Source organism: Rhodnius prolixus, unplaced genomic scaffold, assembly GCF_049639745.1.
Source record: "Rhodnius prolixus isolate KJV_2025 unplaced genomic scaffold, Rpr scaffold_6, whole genome shotgun sequence".
In the NCBI taxonomy this organism is placed as follows: Eukaryota; Metazoa; Arthropoda; class Insecta; order Hemiptera; family Reduviidae; genus Rhodnius; species Rhodnius prolixus.
In genome coordinates this window covers 1,195,408-1,217,674 of record NW_027411634.1, presented here as the reverse complement: position 1 = coordinate 1,217,674, position 22,267 = coordinate 1,195,408, and the positions used below count along the sequence as shown (strand labels likewise).

Below are 22,267 nucleotides of genomic sequence, written 5' to 3'. Positions count from 1 at the left end.
TTGTATCCTTACGTGTGTATATTACAATAATAAAAATGAAAATTTACCAAGAATCAAGCCAATTTTACAATTATGGTTTTTCCAAGCGCATGACATCAGCGTTCCTGTTGTATCATTTAAAAGAGCCACAATACTTATTCGAGATTTCTAAAACATAAATAAAGCAAAAAAAAGGACTGAAGCATTAAACATTATTTTTAGAACAAATTCTTTACATTTACCGAAAATAGGTCCCAACAAAAATTGCTTTCACAAATAATTTAAAAAAAGAAAAGTTGTATTGAAAAAGTCCCTAACTAAAATGGCAGCTAACATAAGTTAAGTGTGAAAAGTTCAAACGAAACATTCAAGACGACTGAATGGAAAACTAAACTAAACTGGCCAAGCTTTTCCTGTTTTCCAATGGAAAATAGTCAAATAAAACTAAAAGAAAAATTACCATTTTCCGCTCACAGGCTACTTTTAACATTTCCACCACATCTTGACCAACTACTCCTTCACAGCTGAATCCTTTAGTCCAGGAAATGAGTACACCCTTTTTTAGTCCTTCCTGTTTAACAGGAAAACTAAAGGTAAAACCCAATGGTAAGGTTTCATTGGACACTTTATGTTCTTTAGTGAAGTTGTCCAAACAGCTGGCTATGTGATCGAACAGCTGAAACAAAACAAAAATTGTTAAAAGTAAATAAATATAGGAGTATATAGAACGAATTGCTTAACAACTGGCACTTTCGCTAAATGAAGGGGTATATCCTTTATACATGTACATAAAAGGAGAAGATACTTCGATAAAAGAGTAAATGATTCATTAACGTTTAATATTCCATTAATATTGGCTGTTGAGCTGTTATTTTGGAAAGTGGTATGCTGATTTAGGTATGATTCAAGTTCAGATTTATCGCTTTTACTTTTTCCCTAACACTTTAATTGATAAAGCCGAATAAATAACCAGAAAATAACAGGAATCATTTGTGTTCCAGGTTATACGTGGAACATAATTGAACACTAACCATCTTAGTGTCGGTTGATCAAATTAGTAGATCTCCTTTACATTTTACTGTTCTAATTAAGTCACTAGGTCGAATATGTTCTGCCGTTGTTTAAGAAATGAGCTGTTATTTTTGAAAGTGGTATAATTCCAATTTTTAAAAAAATGAGTTAATGGTAATTTCAGTAAGATATAGACACAGTCTTTCCACATGTATAATCGTACATTCAATGGAGTACGATTTTTTTTATAAAGTCAACAAAAGAATTTTGACTATAAAAAGTCCATTTCTAATAATTATAATTAAAACAACTTTCTTATTGCAATTATTTTTGATTGTTGCTACTTCAGTGTACGCTGCGCGTTAGCAGATATTATGCTAACTGTAAAAGAAAAATAAGTTTAAAATATCTTTTTTTTGCTTTAAAGGTCTTAACGAAGTAATTTTCATTTTTATAGTTTTAATATAACTGAAATTAAAAAAATAAATAAACTTGGTTAGTAGTGTATTTAAATGTCTTCATTTTAATTATTACTTTTTACATAAAAACCCATTTCAGTAAAGCTATAATGTCTATGAAAATATGGACTTAAATTTACTCCTGTTTTTATTTCTTGTAATATGTTATTTTTGAAAGTGGTATAAGTCCATTTGGAGCTAAAAAAATCGTTTATTTTTTTTAAGGAATTGTAATAATTATTATTCCATAATAAAATTTAAAAGATGTATAGTGTTAATAACATCACTTGAATAGATTAAGGTTTACGAATATTTTTAAATTAATTCAAATGCAAAACCTTAAATATCTCGATACATGGAAAAATGGGCATATGCCACTTTCAAAAATAACAGCTCAATTGTTAAAATAACTGGGCTTAACATCCAATTTATTCACTAGTGAAGGTGATAATCTGTTGATCAGCTTAAGTCTGATTTTGATCAAAATATGAATTTTACTATTTGGCTAGTTAAATTTTATCAAACTCTGCAAGACGTGATTAGACAGTGAATTTATGAAAAGATTGTTATGAAGATCATATTAGCACCATATGGTGTTCATCCAGTCTAAAGTAGACAACCCGCGGTAGAGAACTATCATCCATATAATAACATTAATTTCAAATTACTTACATCCACTCCCGGTCCAGTCATAATGGAAGCTGGTACGGCATATATTTTGGATTGCATTTCATAATGTCGACCATCCAATTTAATCAATAATATTCGAAAATTTGTTCCTCCTAAATCCAATGCAAGGAATTTGCCTCTTTCTGAAAAGAAGAAAAATTTAAAGAGTTGCACATTAAAAATCATCTCTGCATTGATTCAACTGTGACATTAGAGCATTATTAAATAAATCTTACATTAAACAAATCATCATAAGCCGACAGACAACAAAATTTCATTATCTACAAATTACGTTAAGTTTAAGAATTGTTTACCTCTTCCAGTTGGAAGATCCTGAACATAAGTGTTGAAGCATTTTACTGAAGATTTTGCCCTAGTTTTATGATTCAAACCTAAATTGATTTGTTCCAACAATTTGTTCATAATTTCCTTGAGGGTTACATTTTCTATCATAAACTGTTTGCATCCTTCCCTTATCTGTAAAATAATCAAAACAAACTGATTATTGCAATATATCATAAGCTAATAGTATTATTTTTATAAAATGTAGGTTATCATATCAGTATTACTATCAACAAATAATTTGCATGGGGCAAAGATGCGTACACATTTCTTAGTGTAATTTCACTTACCATAAATACACATGATCTTAATTTTTCAATGTATTATAGAAATATTTATAATGTAACATTTACTCCTGTATATTAAACCATTTTACAGCATTTCCACTTTGCTCGTTTTTTATTGTAACATCACTTTTAGTGTAGACCCTTTTAAAAAGGCACGGTTATCTATGAAGGCCATTTTTACACTATTATTGGATCAAGGGGATTATTATCCCCACGCGCAAAAATGACTCTTTATATCATCCCTTAGATGGTCATAGAGCCAACTATATAAAACCGGAACCTCGCGATGACATTAGAACTCTCAACAGGATAAGAGAAGCCGTATTCTGCTCTTCCTGTCAGATTTCACACAGGTTACAGGACGAAAAGTTGCTAATATTTAGGTATACTTAATAAAATAGACCTAGTTTTGAAGGAACTTTTAAGAAAACGAGGGCACCGCTTCTCTAAAAACTGAGTTAACTAACTGGCAAAGTTATAGTTTCATTAAATCTTAGTTACCCCATAAATCTTAAGAAATTGCCTACAACCTTCTTCTTTGGTGTACGATTATTAGTTAGATGAAAATTTGTAAAATAATTGCAATTACTACAGCAAGAAAAAGTCACAAGTTTACAAGCTTTTGTTTTCCTTATGCGCACTATGAGGAAGTTAAAATTATCAAGTTCTTAACTTATTTATAACTTTCACAAAGAATGAGGAAGTTTTAGCGACAAAAATGTTGTACATAGGTGTATTACAGACTAACAAACAGTAAGGGTTCAAGGTTTTTGACAGCACCGTTATTTATATTAATTATACAATACGTTAATATTTTATATGGGTAAACTTGCAGACATTCAATACAAATGCAAACTAAAAATCGTCTTCAACCCATCAATTCTTATAAATACTCATTTTTTTCAAGAAATTAATGATCATTTGCACTTACGTAATTTCTATAAATCTATTTCTCATAGAACAATGTTTCCCTGGTAATCTTTCGTACTTTCTCAAACCAAGGTTCTGTTCCATTCTAAGATTAATGACTTTTTGTAAATGATACATGTTGTTTTTTATTCAAAGACTGATTTATATTAGTTTTAAAGTAAAGCAAGACTAGACACAATCACTTCACGGATATTCACTAGAGCAAACCGGTACGGCGTAACTTGTAAAGTTGTAACCAGTAAATAGGTTACTTTGTAGCACGTATGGCAGTAATAAACAAAATTACCTGTAGATATGGTTTACAATGAAATGTTACCAAGGTAAAGTAAAATAAATTATTATTTAGTTTAACTACAAGGATATTTTTTTGTTTTTGTTTTTTTAAATACTTTTAATTTCAATGTCACACATCACTGAAACTGGGTGTAAATAATATACACCCAATAAATAATTTTTTTTTGTTATTATATTTCTATAGGTTCTAAGAAAATTAGAAAAACTACTTATTAGAATTTGGTTCTCTTAAAGTCATTGCACACATTGAAAAGCAGAATATTTTTTCTTTGACGAACGTTCGAATCTCAGCAACATTTTTTTTGTCCTCTACTCTACAAAAACATCATATACTAAGAAGTTTTGATGCTTAATAGAGAAAACTGAATAATATTTTTCAATTTCATGACTAGACTTCATACAAAACTATTTTTCTAGTTTATTCCTGGAGTGCGTTGTTCAACAAAACTTTTGTTTATCAAAGCTGCATTTGTTGTTGAAATATTGTTTTTATTTAAAAAATATTTTGGGCAGGGCCAGCCTTGGATTCTAAAGGGAAGCTATGCAACTGGTCGAACGAGAACGTTATTTGACTTAGATTAAAATTTAGCAACAGTCAAGGAAAAGATAGAAAATAATCTGTGGCCCAGAAGTTGCGATGGGAAATTACGTTCAACAGATATTTGCACAGTGTAACCACTATTAATATTTATTGGAGATACAAGGAAAAAATAAGATAATGAACTGGTATCGTGTCGAAAAAAAAAATAGATATTTTAAACAATCCAGTTCTGCTGTAATAACTGGTTTTGGAAAAACCCGATGTAAAAAAAAAAAAAAAACGTTCATCGTGATACACAAGTCAGTTTTGCAAATCTTTCGACATCATGTTCGATGCTGTAATATTTTTTGATTTCTTTAATGAGCTTAACTCTAACAGGATGACTTCTAAACCCGGTATTATGATTTAAACTTGAAATTTAGCGTTGGTCTGAGCAATATTGTTAGACCAAATCTGTTTACTTCAATCACAGATGTTCATAATGCCTAAAACCTTCATCTACATCTAGTCATCATTATCGCACATACTCTGACCTAGTACCTTTAAACTTTTATATTGAACCTCGCCATTCTGACCTAGTACAATCAACAACTCCCCCCCCCACTCTGCAGTAGTCTGGAGAATAAAACTGGAGTACATACTCACACGTTTACAACTATTATCGAGGCTTGAACGCATCGATATTGCTTTCACTCGGAATAGTTGAGTCGTACTAACCAACAGGTTTTTGTTTTCTTGTAAAACCATAAATTATACAGGAAATTTTTGAGTATTGTTATGGCAATGACGCACAATATATTTCCGTTTTTTACTCAAGGAAACTACCAAAGCTTACGTAATTATGGAAAAGTGATGGTTTCAATACAGAACGTGCGTCTATTGTTCGCAAAAAAAACGTTTATCAGTCCACTTTAGAAGATAAAGTGATACTTAGAAACAGCGCAGTACGGCTGCTGTTAGGAATACAAAAAAATTAATATTGACAAGGCTGATTAAAAATCAGAAATCTCATACAGTGTTTACCAAGCTCTTAAACTAACGTTAAACTAAAGTGATGCGCACTATACTAATTATTTGAAATATATAAACCGGATGTAGGAGGGAACAATGAGATCGTATAAGATGCTTCTAAACTGCAAACCCCTATAAAGTTGCTACACCGTTTTGGTACCGTTCTCCGTTCTGGACACTAGGCAATGCGATTTTCTCAGAGGACTCAGTAACTTCTGTGTATCATTTTCACACAACAGCTGATCGCTATTATCGATAATCATGTTTTCGATTAATCATAATCGAAATAATTTCAAGTTGGTCATATTCTTTTAATACAACATTTTGTGACAGAAAAGAAATTAATGTCAATACAAAACACAGAATCGACAGCCAGATTTTTTGGCTAATTGAGCCATTAAAAAAAAATAAAAGCTTGTTACTGCAAACATCTCCATATTCGCATCATTATAATTGTAGATTAGGAAATGTTTTTAACATTTTAACAACACAAAATATAAAACGTATTTAATTAACCTTATCTATACAGCAGATAGTCTGCCATAAATTATAGAGCAATGTAAATATTGGCTAGTTATACAACCAGCCCAACATTTGCCGACAAAACAAGTTTTCCTCGAGTTTTTCATCCATGGTCACCGGAAATATTTTGTTTTTCCAGCCATTTTCAATGAAAATTCCAAAACAAATTCGAAAATCTGTAGCAAGATCCGACTTTTTCACTGATACTTTGCACATTCCTTACACTGTAGGTGGTGAAACAGTACACAGTTGGAGGCTAAATCCTATTTCTATCACCTAAGGAGCAAGAAAACCCGGGAATGATTGAGTTTATGCTCTTCAATCTTGCAGAGAGGTGAGCATCTTTCCTCTAAGAGGATCATTCCTCATCTGTGGGGCGGAGGAAAGAAATACCACTCGTTGATACTTTCAGTTTGACGTAGAGAGGATTCTACTTCACGCAAGTTCCCGTCTGTCAGCAAATTTAGTGTCAAACGGAAACCTAGTTGAAGTCAGATTTTCTACATCAAACTAATTACTGAACCTCTGACAACGAATTTTAAGTCCGGAAACCGGAAATCGGTTGTGACGAATAAAATCAGCGATACAACTGCCTTATTCCGGCACAAGTGTCCTCAAAACACATTTCCTGTGAAAACTCGTTGACAAGAGCGCAACACTTCCTCTTACAACGAGTAAGAGGAAGGAAACCAACCAATATTTCTGGCGGGAAGAGTTTAGTAGTGTTGTAAAACCGGTTCCCTCACCCTTTTCTGATTTTTAAGCCACATCATATAAAACGGAAATTTTTATTTCTATTTTTGGTCACGATTAAAATATTTCCGGTTTTCTATCAATTACACTAAAACAGGAAGTGATTCAATCTGATCATTTACTTACACCTGCTGATATCACAGTCTGTTCCATATCGTCATTCGCTATACCTTTGACCATGGCTGTCCCTCGTCAAGAAGTACGTATGTTCTACCTACTGAACTGAATCACTGAACCAGACTGAATTGGTAACAGAAATTATCGCAAAACTAAACGGGAGTAAAGTTTTTTCGTTTACGTTTTTTTTTTTTTTGCAAACGGTGGTGGGGAGAGTGGTGGTTGAAATTGTGTAAGTTGTGAAGGCAGTGGCAATGACTGGCTTCTCATTGGCTGACGCAAGGAGGCCCGTCACAATCAGCCTTGTGTCGTCATAACTGGAATAAGGTGTGCAAACTGATAAAACTTTTCAAACGTCTCACCCGACGGGCAATGCTGTTTCATTTTATTCCTACTTTCTATTAATCCCCTTAAATTCGATAGTATAGGTTATCTATTTTTGAGTCTTCACAGATGTTTCGCTGAGGATAAAATTCGTATTTTGGTCTTGGAAGTGCTTATCAACCAATACTCAAAGGCGTAAGATCACAATGTTCAAATTTGCTGCTTAGATGACACCGAAAAGCTTACTGTTTACTTTATAGAATCGATTTTTGTTTTTCGGAATTATATCGAATAAGACAGCCCCTCTAGCGTTTCAATAGAGGCCGAATCGACTAGTCCTATTCCCTGTAGAATTCCAGATTTCATTGAGTATTTATTAGTAAGTAGAAATTTTCCAATACTTATTTACGTGCTATTAATATAAATAAATTTTCTTTATATTTAGTTTAGGAAAGCTGTGATTCTTGGATTTCCCCGCAGATACGCGAGCGGGTAAGTGACTAATTTTGGCCCAAACCTTATTTTCACGTCCTTGGGTGATTCAAATTTAAATTTTCTGTAATTTCCGGAATTTTTACAGAACCACAAACAAATAGGGAGGGGGAAGAGAGAGCATTTTTCTTCACAACATATCATTTCCGGTAGTCTATTCGATAGCATTACTTCCCTTAGCTAAAAGTAAGAGATTGCATCTTCACTACTTAAAATTTCCACAACTAAATCATTAAAAAGCATCACGATTAAAACTCAAGCACGCGCCATCTTTCTGTCCTTGACTCCGCCGCCTGTAATGTCAAAATGATAATGGCTACTTAGAAATTGACTGCGTCATATAAGGAAAACTGCAACAGATGCACGTTTTACTTATTGCACTTAGGATAATGAATTCTAATAAAAAATTGTTTTGTTTAAGGCCAGCCAGATGTTTTCAACGGGTTACCGCTAAATTTTTTTTTAACGTCCCTTGCACACGGAAAGAGCGATGTAATAACCTACTGCTTTCAGTTGTATACCCTAAACGGCTCATTTTCTATAAAATTACAGAAATCAGATCCAAGTTCAGAACGATAACCATTAGAAACAAACTTTTTGCCCTCAGAGGTGCTCAATCGGATATTAACGTTGAAAACACGAAACCGAAAATCCGTACGATTATACGAAATATAACCGGAAATAAAAAAAGTTCATAGGTTATAAAGGAAGTACGTCACAGTATGAAAAAGCAACCCTTCGTCAAGATCAGAACTGTTTTTCCTTTTACGAGGGTCGTTTGAAAAGTCCGTGCAAAGTCAGAGAGATAGCACCACTGGCGCTTATCGAGGTTATGTTTAGTTAGTAGCATCTCTTGGAAGAACACACACCAAGTTTCAGCCAGATCGGTCTATTTCTTTGTGTTTGGCATTCGTTTGAATCGAGGAAGTCGAGTGATTTTCAAAAAATGGACGAAAAAGAATTTCTTGCGTTGATTAAACACTACTTTATAAAAGGCAAAACGCCTCAGGAGACTAAAGAGAAGCTTGATAAACATTATGGTGACTCTGCACCTTCGATTAGAACAGTTTATAAGTGGTTTCAAAATTTTCGGAGTGGCCATATGGGCACAAGTGACGCTGAACGTTCTGGACGCCCTGTTGAGGTTACTACTCCAGAAATCATTGATAAAATCCATGATATGGTGATGGATGACAGAAGAGTGAAGGTGCGTGAGATTGCTAGTGCTGTGGGCATCTCGAATGAACGGGTACATAATATTTTGCATCAACATTTGGACATGACAAAGCTATGCGCAAGATGGGTGCCGCGATTGCTCACGCTTGACCAAAAACGAAATCGTGTGAAGTGTTGCAAGGATGGTTTGCAGCTGTTCCAGAAGAATCCGCAGGACTTTAAACGTCGTTTCGTCACTGTGGATGAAACATGGATACATCACTACACTCCTGAGACCAAGGGGGAATCTGCGCCAAAAAAAGGCGAAGACCGTTCCTTCGGCCGGAAAGATTATGGCGACTGTCTTTTGGCATTCGCAAGGAATAATCCTCATCAACTATCTGGAAAAGGGTAAAACTATTACAGGTGCATATTATTCATCGTTATTGGACCGTTTGAAAACCGAGCTGCAAGAAAAACGCCCGCGATTGGCCCACAAAAAAGTCCTTTTCCATCACGACAACGCACCAGCTCACAATCTCAGCAGTTGTGGTCGCAAAATTAATGGGAAATAGGGTTCCAACTCGTTTCACATCCCCCCTATTCTCCAGACTTGGCTCCCCTCGGACTACTATTTGTTCCCCTATATGGCAGAAATGGCTGGCGGGAAAAAGATTTTATTCAAACGTGGAGGTGATTGCAGAAACGAATGGCTATTTTTCAGACTTGGACAAATCTTATTCTTCGGAAGGGATCAACAAACTAGAGCAGCGTTGGACGAAGTGTATAAGCCTAAAAGGAGGAGACTATGTTGAAAAATAAAAAAGGTTTACCCCAAAAGATTAAGTAGTTTTTATTTTTAAACGACCCTCGTAAGTCTCAATAAAATAGTAACAAACAAACCTTCTAACTTAGTTACAGGCCACAGAAAGTTTGCTAAAATTCAATACGCGATTATTTTGAATTTATTCAAAGTTTGTATAAACTGTCTGTTTTGATAATTTAAAAATATGAATCTTTGTTAATTTTTTTATGACGTTAATTACTTTTAACTATTAAATTTAATTACTATAAGAAAATAAATGGTCTATTATCACTGCTAATAGAAATTATTTATTATACTCATTAATATTGTTGTTTAAATTGATTTATATATTTTAATTTAGATAGAAGTAACTGTCAAACCGGAAATGACCTTCATAATGATAGATTAGAGCGGTAAATTTAAAAATTTAATTATTAATTATTAATTAATTGTTACTTTCTCTTGCTATTCAGATTATTGTGCAAAATTTTATGGAAATCTATTTTTTTTTTTAACGGAAATACTGTACCTCCTAGTAAGAGAACAGGAAACAAACTTATACTCTATGAAAATGAGATGTAGAAGCTGAGAACGAAGTATTGGGCAGCAAAGGAATAAACGGCGCAGCTCTGGAAACTTATTTAATAAGCCCCAGGCCTTCAGAAAATGGATGGATATCAATGGTGTAGATCCTTGTGGAGGTACCAGAACACTTTCTATAAAGAGTGGTTATGCGGAAAGGATATCAAGAGAATGGAAGGACTCCATGCAGCAATAAAATCGGATGCCGTATCCAGATGGAAGTTTAGACCAGTATCAAGGAATAAATTTTTTTTTTTTATTTTGACGGCAAAAATTACGTGATAATCGAATTAAAATAAATGTGATTCAAGTATCATTGTTATCATCGATAATTTTCCCATGAGAAACAGATATTGCACAAGTTACTGCAATTGGTTATGTTTAACTCGCTGCAGTTACGTCATTAATTTCATTATCAACAACTCATTACTCACACGACTTCCTCTAAGTCCAAATATTAACTTTTATAGTAATACTGAATTTTAGTTATGTCTACGTATTGGTCGGGGCCAGTCATAACTTACTTAATGTGGTTAGTAAACCTCTAGTTTCTCTGTTTACTACCAAGCCGCGCCACCGTCTCCTAGTCAAACGGTTTTTTTTAAAACAAAACTAGAAACGTGAAAACCATGTGTTCCGTGAAAATGGTAACAAATAAAATCGATGTTTATTTCTTATATAAACAGTATTACAAATTTAATTTAATGGAGCCATTTTAGGGGGGGGGGAGTTAAAACTCAAGACAGCTGTTTTGAAAAGGACCATTTCTCGGTTATCCGATTTGCTTTCAATTTTGAAATGTTTTAAAGCTACTAGTAATATTATTTGGTATTCTGTAGACGAGGAAACAATATCCGTGTTCTGGGGACACAAATGGCACTTTAAAGGGGGGGAACATCTCTGAGGAAAACAGGATAGCCCCCCCCCCCCAAAAAAAAGACGGATATAGCTTGATGTTGGAAACAACGCACTCAGCTTATGAGTTTAACTCTAAAAAAAATGTTATGATCAATACAATGTAAGGTTGTATACTACTTCCGACAATTTAGAAACAATAATTAGGTCTTATTTCCGCTTTGGACTTGTTCACCTTGATTGCTTTTTTTTTTAGCAATCTAACACGGAATTCATAATCTTGTACTTTCTTTCAGGTAGTATTTGGTAAAGGTACTGGATTAGCGCAGTGATCAGGTGAGCATACATGGCTTCCCTGCGCACAGATGCTGGGTACGAATCTAGCTGCTGACTCTTAGATGGTCTCTTTCTAGGAGCTTCTTAAAAAACTCCATTGTCTGGTGATCGATGTCCAGGAATGAGTGAACATTGATCGGATGACTTGATGCGCCCTTCCACAGCGGAAAAATAGTAGTTACACGTTTACGATCGATACAAAATTTATGATTTTCAGTTTTGTTTTCATGACAAAGAGGTGTGTGGTAGGTACAAAGGTCATATTGGTAAATCGAGATCTAGGCAAGAGAAAATCTGGAACTACAAATATGATATTTCCGGTTGAATTGTTCAGAGCTGTGGGCTTTCGAAAGAAATATCCACACTCTCAGATCATCGATTTTTGTTTTCTCGTTTGCCACTTTTCCTTTTTCAGCAGAATCTCATCACAAAATGGAAGAAAATCTTTCTCCTTACGAGTTAGACCGAAGACTTTCTTGGAACCCCCACACTAGACTTAAAAGAACACAAATGAACAGACGCTAACGACTACTTAACAAGACTCTTAGACGATAGATAGATCTAAATTCTCTCTGGACAACAAAAGACTGATTTATACTTCTATTTTAAAACCCATCTGGGCGTATGGAAACCAGAGCTGGTCGGGTTCAACCAAACGCTTCGAAAGGATTCAATCTCTACAATCTAAAATACTTCAAACTATTGTACACGCTCCATTTTAAGTCTCTTATACGCACTGACCCTTAACATTCCTTTTGTCACCCAAGTCGCTGAAAACACGATACAGAAAACTCCCACTTCAGCCTGCAATCTCATATAAATCCTCTAGCTAAAAATCTTTCTTCTAGAACTCTTCCTGACAACCCGGGGACAAGACGCCTTAAAAGACAGTGGCCTCGTGATCTCCTCTCCAGTGAAGAGAGTGACTAACATATTTGGGAGTGTTTTACCACTGGGTAACTTCTCCACTCGTTACCTTATCATTTGTTACTCGGTTATCACTGTTACTTATAGCGCTAACGCGCTGATTGTAGCGCAAATAAACGCAAAAAAAAACTCCTTACGAGAGCTACAAATTATTACTGCATCGTTTCATTTTATCCATCTTTGCACGCATGCTTATTTGGATCCCTTGACTGTTTACAGACATCCATATGCTTCAGATATGTCTCTGTATGCACACGATACTCGCAAGTAAAAATAAACATATGTTTGCTAAGTTGGATAAAATCAACGCCAGCATTGCGGATCTTACCGTATGTTCAACATTATTGCTGAACTCTTAAAGCGGATCAGGTTCTCCAAAGACTAGGGGCTAATATTGATATCCGGGAGAAGTAGCAACCAACATTTATTCGATGGATTCATTGGATTCGATACTCGATAAGAAAAATCGATATTTATTTTAAAAAATATTTTTTTTTGTGTTAATATAATTACTTCAAGAAGAAAGTAAGCACTTACTTCTGGTTTTATCCTGTTAAAATTGTTCAAAAACTGGGATAAACCTTTATGATGGAATGAATTAAATTTAAGTAATCTTTTGAAAAGCTGTAAACGATAAGTTAATCGAAAAGTTTTTTTTAAGTAAACAAAGAAAAAAAAATAGAATACAAAAGAACTATGTCAACGCAGGAGACAAACCAAACATTTTTATAGTTTAGAAACAGTCCAAACTTGCCCAGCGCATTCTTGTGGGCATCCCCAAGACTAACACGTAATACAGCAAGGTGCTTTTGTAATTGGGGAGATATTATGGCTATTTTCCTTACTAAGTAAACAAAAAAAGGTATTACTATGATGTGAAATTGGTGTTTTCGAATTTTCAACTGAAATATCATTTTTTTTGAAGCCCCCTGAGTTCGAAAAAAAGGTGATCTTTAGATATGGTATCCGTATGAACAGAATATCTCGAAAATTAGAAATAGTAGGAAGGTGGTACTTTATATTTAGATTTGACCTTGAACAGGGGACCTGACTGTCAGCTGGCGATCGAAATCTCTCTTCCGGAAATACCCCTTTACTGAGAGGTTTTCTCTGAAATTTTTGGGATTTTCCTCCAAAATGGCTGCAGCAACTAATTTCTCCTTGTTGCCACTTAGTGTTGTTGGTCTACAACAGTGATGGCGAACCTATGACCCGCGCAAGCTTTTTCACTGACCCACACAATTGCTAGGCAACCATTTGTTTTGTTTTACGCGTGTTGATTTAGATTTTCTAATTGTGGTGGATAATTTATATTCTATCTGTATTTTTTTTCAATCACGCATTGACACAAAAGCAATTTAAATGCTATCTATAACCTTTAGTTTGATCATTACAGTTCTAAAACGCAAATGAAGACAAATGCTTTTGTAGTATTTGAAATAAAGCAAAAAGTGTTTACAAAATATCAAATAAAATGTATAATTTTACTCATATTTTGGTTGTTACAAAAAAATCGACAACCCAAAGCAAATAACCATATTTAGATTTTTCTTCAGATAAAACACACTTTTGTTCAGGTTTTGTTCAGTTATGTTTGTAAAAAGAGACGTCCATAGCCACTTGTTTTGTCCCGTTTTACCCAGTTAAGCCAACTGAATTTTAAAGATGTATAGTTTTGAAAATATTCAGTTTAAAATTTTTGAACTTAACTCTTGTACAAATGAACAAAATTTGACCCACGACTCAAAAAGGTTCGCCATCCCTGGTCTACAACTTTCATTTCCAGAAAAATACAACTAAGGGGGACTTCTTGGTAGAGGATTCCTGGTTTTTGTTCCATCTAGGGCACCATTTTTAGTCACAATATACGGGGACTCTGCTTGTCGTAAAGTTTTAACGGGAGATTAAACGGAAAAACCACAATACTATGAATGGATTTCAATTTTCTGCAATTTTTTGTGTTTCTTCCCACAAAAATGCCTCCTAATTTTCCTTAGGCATATCTTTACTCCCATCAGCTATCCCGATCTACTCCTTAATTTACCTAACCTTTACCAACAATCTGTCGAACAAGGATTAAAAGGTGAAAAAATAAAAGTTGACTTCCACAATTTTTTTTTAAATCATTGCAAATCTTTAAAAATAAATATCACGGACATAAAAGCAAGCCCAGGGCTGTTTCTAAACTTACAAATCTCTCACGAACATAGTTGTTTTCTAATTAACTTTTAATTTTATAGAAAAATTTTTTATTTAGATACGTTACTAATTGCCCAGCAACATCTTTAAGAAAACTCCCAATAACCATTACTTCCAGAGATTCTCGTCACTTTGTAGCACTTCACTTTAAATATTTATTACCTTAAACACAGGTTAATAAGAAAATTTTCTACCATCCGAAAAAAAGCACTTTATAAATCTTTATTTTTTTAAGCAATCTTAATTTGAAAACATGTGTTTACTGTCCATCTTTTATTTATTTTTTTTAAAAATACGTAACTGATTTGCGTATAATATTTTTTTTAACTTATGTATGTTCAGTAAAGTGTAAAATAACCTTAATACTTAATTGAGTAGAAATAGACTTCAGGGTTAAAGATGAAGGCACGCTTATTCTTCCCACAAGTGGCTAAATAAGCCTTTTTTTTTGCCCTGACAACAAAATAGGCACTAGTTTATCCATGTTGCGCGGTTCGCCCTGCTCTACCATGGCTCCGATTGACCGAGTGGTACTCCTCAAACCTAAAAATGCTTAAAGCACCATGAGTTGGGCTGAAGAAAATCGTTGTGAGCCGTTTTTTGAGAATTGGAGAAATTGGGAAACCCATTCTGTAAGGTGGGCACTCGCCCGGGTTCTGAGATTTGGATCAGTTAGTTACAGTCAGGAACTCTGAAAAGTTGAAAGCGAATTATAACTTTTCCATTTTCAGATATTTTGTTCGCACACACACGTGCATGTTTTCTAAAAATTAAATTTTAAAAACTCAGAGGGGGGACCTCAAAAAAAAAAACTTGCATTTCTGACACGATCGCGGTACATCCTCTTAGTATTATGAAGAAACACAAATGAAAAAAAGCCTTACCTTATCCTTGATTGGCAATGATTTGTGATATCTTTCTCCTTGATATCTTGAGATCATCTCGTACAAGAAGTAGAGCAGAAATCCAAAGATCAAGCCCAAGTACAGGAAAGTCGTAAAACGGATGCTGACAAAAGTGAAATACATGGCAGAGAAGAAACCAGTGACGGTGTAATAGACAACTTGGAAGAGATCGCTGATGGAATGTGTAGCCAAGTTGAAAATGTCTTTGGCCGAACCACGCATACGATCCATGCCTTGTCTTGCTTGCAATTTAGCGTCAACAAAGAAATGGCCAATACCGTGCGCTAATTGCACGAAATAATCACCAATGCGGCCCACTGATTGGCCAGTTTTCTCCCGCAAAAAATATGCAGCTGTGTCCGCTTTGAAGGCGAGCACGTGCGATTTTTCACGAAGTGTTCTCGTGGCGGACTTGATCCGTTCCGTGGTGTACACAACTCCAAGCTTGATTTTGTTCTTAGCTGAATCCACCATGTACAGTACGCCCATAGGCACGATACGATCTTTTCCGCCAAAGCTCCAATTGCTACCAGCTAAACTGGGCAGCAATTGTAGGAACGTGTCTTTCAGTTTGACCAAGCTCACCGATGGCCACCATGATCTGGCTACGTAAAGCTTGTCAAGTATAAAATAATAAATCTTCAACAGGAAATAGGCTAGAGCTTTCACTATTGGACAAAGAAACGTACTTAGTTTACAGATTAAACTCCAAGCATGAACGTTCAGATAGGAACCCAATCTGTAGATCCACCAGCCAACACCTTCCGCCGGATATTTCAACACTTTACACCAGACTTTGATTGGTTCTGTGGGGTCGTTTCGTCGTTGCATTATTCTTATAGTATACAGTCATCTCATTTACAACTTCTCTCTGCAGTTTAATAATTAGTTGCATCAATTTTATATTTTTATTGCCTGTGGTTTTAGTGTGAATTTTTCTAAAATGTTCACTTACATTTTACCGAGTTATTGTTTATTTTTTTACTAATAAAAGTAAATTATATAAACATATGTTTTTTTTTCTCTAAATCACATGAATTTAAATTGCTGAGTAAATCAAAAATTTACTAAGCTGGAATCTCGAAAATTGTCGAAGGTTTTTACTCGAAAGGTTCGCCCTAAATACAATTAAAGTCGATTTTAATTCTCAATAGAAGTATTGACAAGATTCCATTAATTATTGGCTCTATTGGAGTGGTGAATTCTTCTATTGAACGCAGGCGTTTCTATTGTGTAAACTATGTATACACCTAGCGATTTATTAGGTCGGCGGTAGGGGAGACATAACACCTCCGTCCCAATCTACGCAATCTTCTAGCGGGGACCTCCTTGAACCAGGAACAACTACGTGACACAAGACACGCGTCCCACTTCACCTAGTACTTGAAAGTTAATCCTCTTAAACACCATACCAGTTTGTAACCGTACATTATACTGTAGGACTACCTAAAAACAGAATTTGCCAAGAAAAAACAGATGATTAAAATAATAAGTTAAGACACCAGTAAGTTGTAAAGTACAGCAAAGCCCGGGAAGTCAATTCCAAGGAGGTTAACAATTTATTGAGCAAAGAGATACATTTTTTTTTAATAAACTAACACGCACACACACGAATCATTACAAAAAACCAGAATTTTTTTTCGTACTCAAAAAAAAAGAGGGGGTTTCAACAAAGGTATTTCCGGTGAAAACAGGAAGTCGAAAAATTTGACCAAAATCCAACACTATTTCCCCGTCTAGGGTGTTGCGAGAAAGTTAAAATCACTGAATACTGTAAAGCTACTTGCTTTTGGTCAGCCCATTTTTAAAAAAAAAAAAATTCGAATTTTACTTACAAATCTCCCACATGCCTCTAACCCACCCCCCCTCAATAAATGCTCTAACCCCAAAGAAAAAAAAAGGTCTCAAATACAAGTTTTAGAATAGATCAACATGTGCGTCACAGTATGTTGAACAGTTAAAAGAAAGCCTTAAATATCGATAAATCGATTCAATACGCGTCACTTTCGATTATCTAATTTTTTTGGTTCAAAATTGTAACCTTACAAAAAAAAGTGCCAAAACATAATTTTTGATTTTTTGTTTTAAAAATTCTGGGTAATTCTAAATACCCAAATATACCTTTACAAGAGAATAAATTTATTTACTGTGTTCGACCATGAATAAACAGGAAAGTTTTTCCCCAAATTACGTATTTTAAAGGCTAGGTTAATAGAACGTAAAAATTACAGTAAATTGCGACACTTAATGATAAGAAATGGCAAAATAAGGACAGACTTATTTTTTTACGTTTAACTGGGGAGATAAGGCCTTTTTTATGGTTTACTTTCTTCCTGAAATTAATTAATAATTAAGATATGATTTAAAAAAAAAAATTAAATAAAATTTAGTGCGATCACTAAACATGACTTCCTCTTCCGGTAATATTATTGTACACGAAAAAAATTGTATAGATGCATTTCCGGTGGAGAGGATGTACTAATATGGATTATGGCTAAAAAAAATTCATCGTAAACTGAAGCTGAAGATCTTCCATTCAGAAGCTAACGCTGTAATGGCCTGCCATCCATTTAAACCGCACACTTATCCATCCCTAGTAACTTCTAGGACACCTAGAGGAAGATCAAGAGGGGATTTAGCAAAACCACAATGAGTAAATCCTTTATTACCATTATTTGCAACGACTTCCTAAAGGACAATTTTGTCCAGAATCAAAGGGGTTTTCAAAAACATTTTATTCTATCCGGCGGTGATAGCCACTATTTCTAAGAATCCATACAAAACATGCAACTTCCTGTTCTATGCAATAAACAAGTTCTGCCGGAAGTTGACAAATATATGATACGATAAAAATCTCAATATAGGCGTTGCTATAGTAACGATTATGTTCGCAGTAAGTTGAGAGGGTTCTATATGAATGAGCTGTAAGTACTACAAAATTAGAACCGTTTGGACTAATTCCAATTTCGTGAACACACAGAAACAGATGACCATATTTGCTTTAAAATAAAGTTTCTCCTTTCTCTTACCATAGTAAGAGAAACTTACTATAGTAAGAGAAAGGAGAACAATTAAAAAGAGAATTTGACGCAAACCTTCATACGACTGTGTGGTTTATTTCCATTAAAACAAACCCCATGAGCTTACAATATGTTTTGCACATTCAGGGGACTTAAAAAAAAAAGAAGCCTCACATTCAAAAGATGGGCCAAGAACATACGTTTATGTCCAATTTTTTAAATGAGAACCATCTGGCCTACTGCATAGAACATTACAGGAATGACGTAACAGCCGCACTATTCAGTCGTACCCTCATAAATATATTATAGGGGGAGTTAGAACTGTATATTTTACTCAGAAGACACTGAATGAAAGAATTAGACCGACATAATAGTAAGTATAAACTCCAAGTTTGAAGAAAATCTTTTATTTACGAGAAAAACTAGAAAAAAAAAAATCGATTCAATAAAGATATATTTTCGGGTAGATCGATTTTCCCCCCAAATTTGGAATTACAGTTAAGCACATTTAATTTCTAATAACAGTATAACAGTACAGATGAATCCCTTACATTGCACTCAAAACTGCAGTTTAAAGAGAAGCCTACCTCTCTGTCTTACTTTGGAAAGAGCTACAAGAATCTACCAGGGGAAAAAATGAAACTTCCACAAAAATATTTGAAATATTAATTGATTAATGGCACAGTGACGGGTGGAGTAAAAAGATTACAGACAATCACAATCACAGAAAGCATATTTTTGCACAGACACAGATAACCTTAAAGATATAACAAAAAAATAAAATAAAACAAAAGTCAAGAAGTAAAAGATAATGGAAATAGGTAAAGAAACTTACTTCATTCGAAACCTCGTAATCATCGAATCCATTTTCAATCACATCCTGTGCACTGGTACACGAACAAATTTTAGTTACAAGATCAGTTTTTGGTCTCATCTTTTTGTTAAATTTTTAATTTTTTCCCACAAAATAACGCAATATGTGGCAATAATAGTTTTGTTATTTTTTTGTCCTAAAGTTGAAAAACAGAAAATTAGACACAAAATAATCTATGAAATTATGATGCTAACATTGGGTAAAACACAGCACATTGCGCGACAAGATAATTTTCTTTCTTTTATAGAATTTATAAACTTTAACCTCTCTAGTTATTATTACTCGGAGGTTTGTTTGTGGCATCAGGTCCGCGTGTTGCTAGTTCATACACAAGCTTGGCAGCCCCACCTCCGTAGGCTCGCCCAGTGTTCGGCCAATCAGCGCCCGCCACGTCAACGCTCGATACTACATACCAACGAGCGCGCTCGCTCTCTCTAGCCGACCCAAAAAAAAGAAGAAAATGACCCCCCTTAGACCCTCTCCTTACATCATGCTATAGACACAAACAAAAATGTGTAAGAATAGGCGACAGATAGGCGGCTGCGGAATGCAGTCTTCAGTTTCCTCTATTTTAATTTTTTTGTACTTCCGGTTCATTTTTATCGACTTTTTTTTTATAAAAAAATTTATAGAAAATAGTTATTTTATCATTATTTTTAGTGACCCACTTTTACTGTCTACACACAAGAAAATGTATTGGAATAGCACCGAATTTTACAGATAAGCACAGATAATTTCCCATTTTCAGGTTCTCTGAATCAGAAAAAGTGTTTATTAACAAATCGCCTTTGGGCATATGAAAATTACAGACAAGGTCGACCCTTTGCCAGTATTAGACATGGTTGGGGACAGTGTCTGTCCTAGATACAGTTTCGAGACTCCGTTTCAGGTGATCCTCAGATCGAGGAATGAATGGAGGGTAAACTGGACCGAACGGTGCCAGAAGGGAGTCATGTGGTTTACGGATGGCTCCAAGATGGCCTGCGGGACCGGAGCTGGAGTGTATGGGGCTAAACCTAAGGCACTCATTGAGAGTCCTCTTGGGAGATACGCTACTGTATTTCAGGCCGAGGTCTTTGCCATTAGAGCTTGCGCTGGGGAAAATCTGCGAATGGATCTTAGAAATAGGGAAATTTGCATTTTTTCGGACAGCCAAGCGGCACTGAAGGCTCTCTCTTCCTTCAGAATTACCTCTTCCCTGGTCTGGGAATGTAAAAAGGCCCTAGATCAATTGGCTCGGCACAACAAACTCCGATTGGAATGGGTGCCGGGCCATGTGGGGATCAAGGGGAACGAAATAGCTGATCAGTTGGCCAGGAATGGAGCTAATACTCCCTTCACTGGTCCGGAACCAGTCCTGGGGATCACTAGGGGTGCAGTTCGTGAGGCTCTCAGAGACTGGATCTGGAGAGAACACGAAAAGTACTGGGTGATGCTTCCAGGGGTAAAACACAGCAAGAGGGTTATGCCCTTGTTGTGCAAACAAAGAACTAAAGTGACTCTAGGTTTAGGCAGGAATCAGATTACTCTGATTACAGGCCTACTCACGGGGCACGGAAGGTTCAGAAAGCACCTGCACAAGATAGGGCTTATTAGCTCGGAACCTTTGTGCAGATTGTGCCAGGAAGAGGAGGAAACGGCCTCTCACCTGTTGTTCGATTGCGTTGCAATTGAGAGACTGCGCTATGACATCTTTGGAACCTTGAGGCCAAAGGAGATAACAGCGCAGAAGGAACTAGTAGGGAAAGCTCTCGACCTTCTTAGGAGGGGAGGTTTCACCTACTAGGTTTAAGGGGAAGGCACGATAAGCCTCGTGTGGCTGCAGTGCCATGGGGATAGGGTCCCGCCCCGTCTTTTCAAAATCTAAAAAAATCTAATCTAACAAATCGCCTGTCGCTCTGAGTGATTGAAATCACAGAGAATTCAAATATGAAACTTCTTGCTTAGGGGTACCACCCAGAGTTTTATGTGGGCGCCCTAGTGAAAGGTCTTTTTTTGACCTCCCTTACGGAAGCTTTCGTAAATGAAAGGAGATAAAACAGGATGTATCATCTTAAAGGAGGAAGGAGTTTCAAGGCTTTTTTTTGGGGGGGGGGAATTTTAATCACCCAAATTGCTGGCTTACTCTCTTCCGGAGGATTGCCCTCTAAATAGAGCTTGGGTGTACACTACTAGATACTAGGACGCGATATGTCTTCCCTGGGATATTACTGAGATATCCACTTAAAGGTGGCCACGGAGTTGTATGTAACTCAATCTGCTGACACCCCGATCTCTATTTTGGATTTGGATGGTTTCCAGGAATGGAAGGACTCCTAGGTTATTTTTTTTGGGGAGTATAAAGTGCAGAGTTTTGCGGTGAAGGATGTATTGCATAAAAAAAACAACTGTTGGTTCTACTTTGCTGATCCAGGGGAAGCTATCCCTAAAATGGGGCGTAAATGGAGAAGAGATTCAACGTAAACCTGGACAGTCTAGAGCAGGGAGTCGCCAAACCTTTTTTTGATCATGGACCCCTATAAAAGTAATTTTCAGTTAATTAAAATAAAACTATATCTATTAGGGTACTGTGTTTTGTACATTTATTTTTATGACTTTAAACATTTATTAAAGTAATTTTACATTGCGTAACAAATAGTTTTATGAAAAATATCTTAATGTTGATATTTAAATACCTTAATAGGGAAGGGATTAGCTATGAGGTTAGCATACTTGACTCCCACGCGGAGGTCCCGGGTTCGAATCCAGCAGCTGACCCTTAGATTTTCTCTTCCTAGGAGCTTCTTACAGCTCACTGTCCGGTGATGGACAGTGTTGTCTGTAACGAGAGAACACTGTCCGGAGGCCGGCAGTGCACTGGAAAAAGCTCCGGGCGCTAA

At 35.5% G+C, this 22,267-nt stretch overlaps 1 protein-coding gene across 8 annotated transcripts in view; it reads right to left on the bottom strand.

The window, feature by feature from the left end:
* Positions 1–22,267, bottom strand: part of Hex-A (Hexokinase A) — a 42,047-nt gene that overhangs the window by 9,088 nt on the left and 10,692 nt on the right. For 2 of the 8 annotated variants that reach the window (XM_074141607.1, XM_074141608.1), the window contains exons 1-5: positions 15,474–17,098; positions 2,432–2,594; positions 2,121–2,260; positions 440–655; positions 48–147 (exon numbers count right to left, since the gene is read on the bottom strand). In XM_074141607.1, coding sequence (XP_073997708.1) covers positions 48–147; positions 440–655; positions 2,121–2,260; positions 2,432–2,594; positions 15,474–16,325 — 1,471 coding nt within the window. In that variant the 5' untranslated portion in view covers positions 16,326–17,098. Of the gene's footprint in view, positions 1–47; positions 148–439; positions 656–2,120; positions 2,261–2,431; positions 2,595–6,923; positions 7,082–12,927; positions 13,015–14,656; positions 14,814–15,473; positions 17,099–19,349; positions 19,691–22,267 lie in introns of those variants that run through there. The other 6 variants (XM_074141609.1, XM_074141611.1, XM_074141610.1 and 3 more) reach the window with 6 other exon arrangements.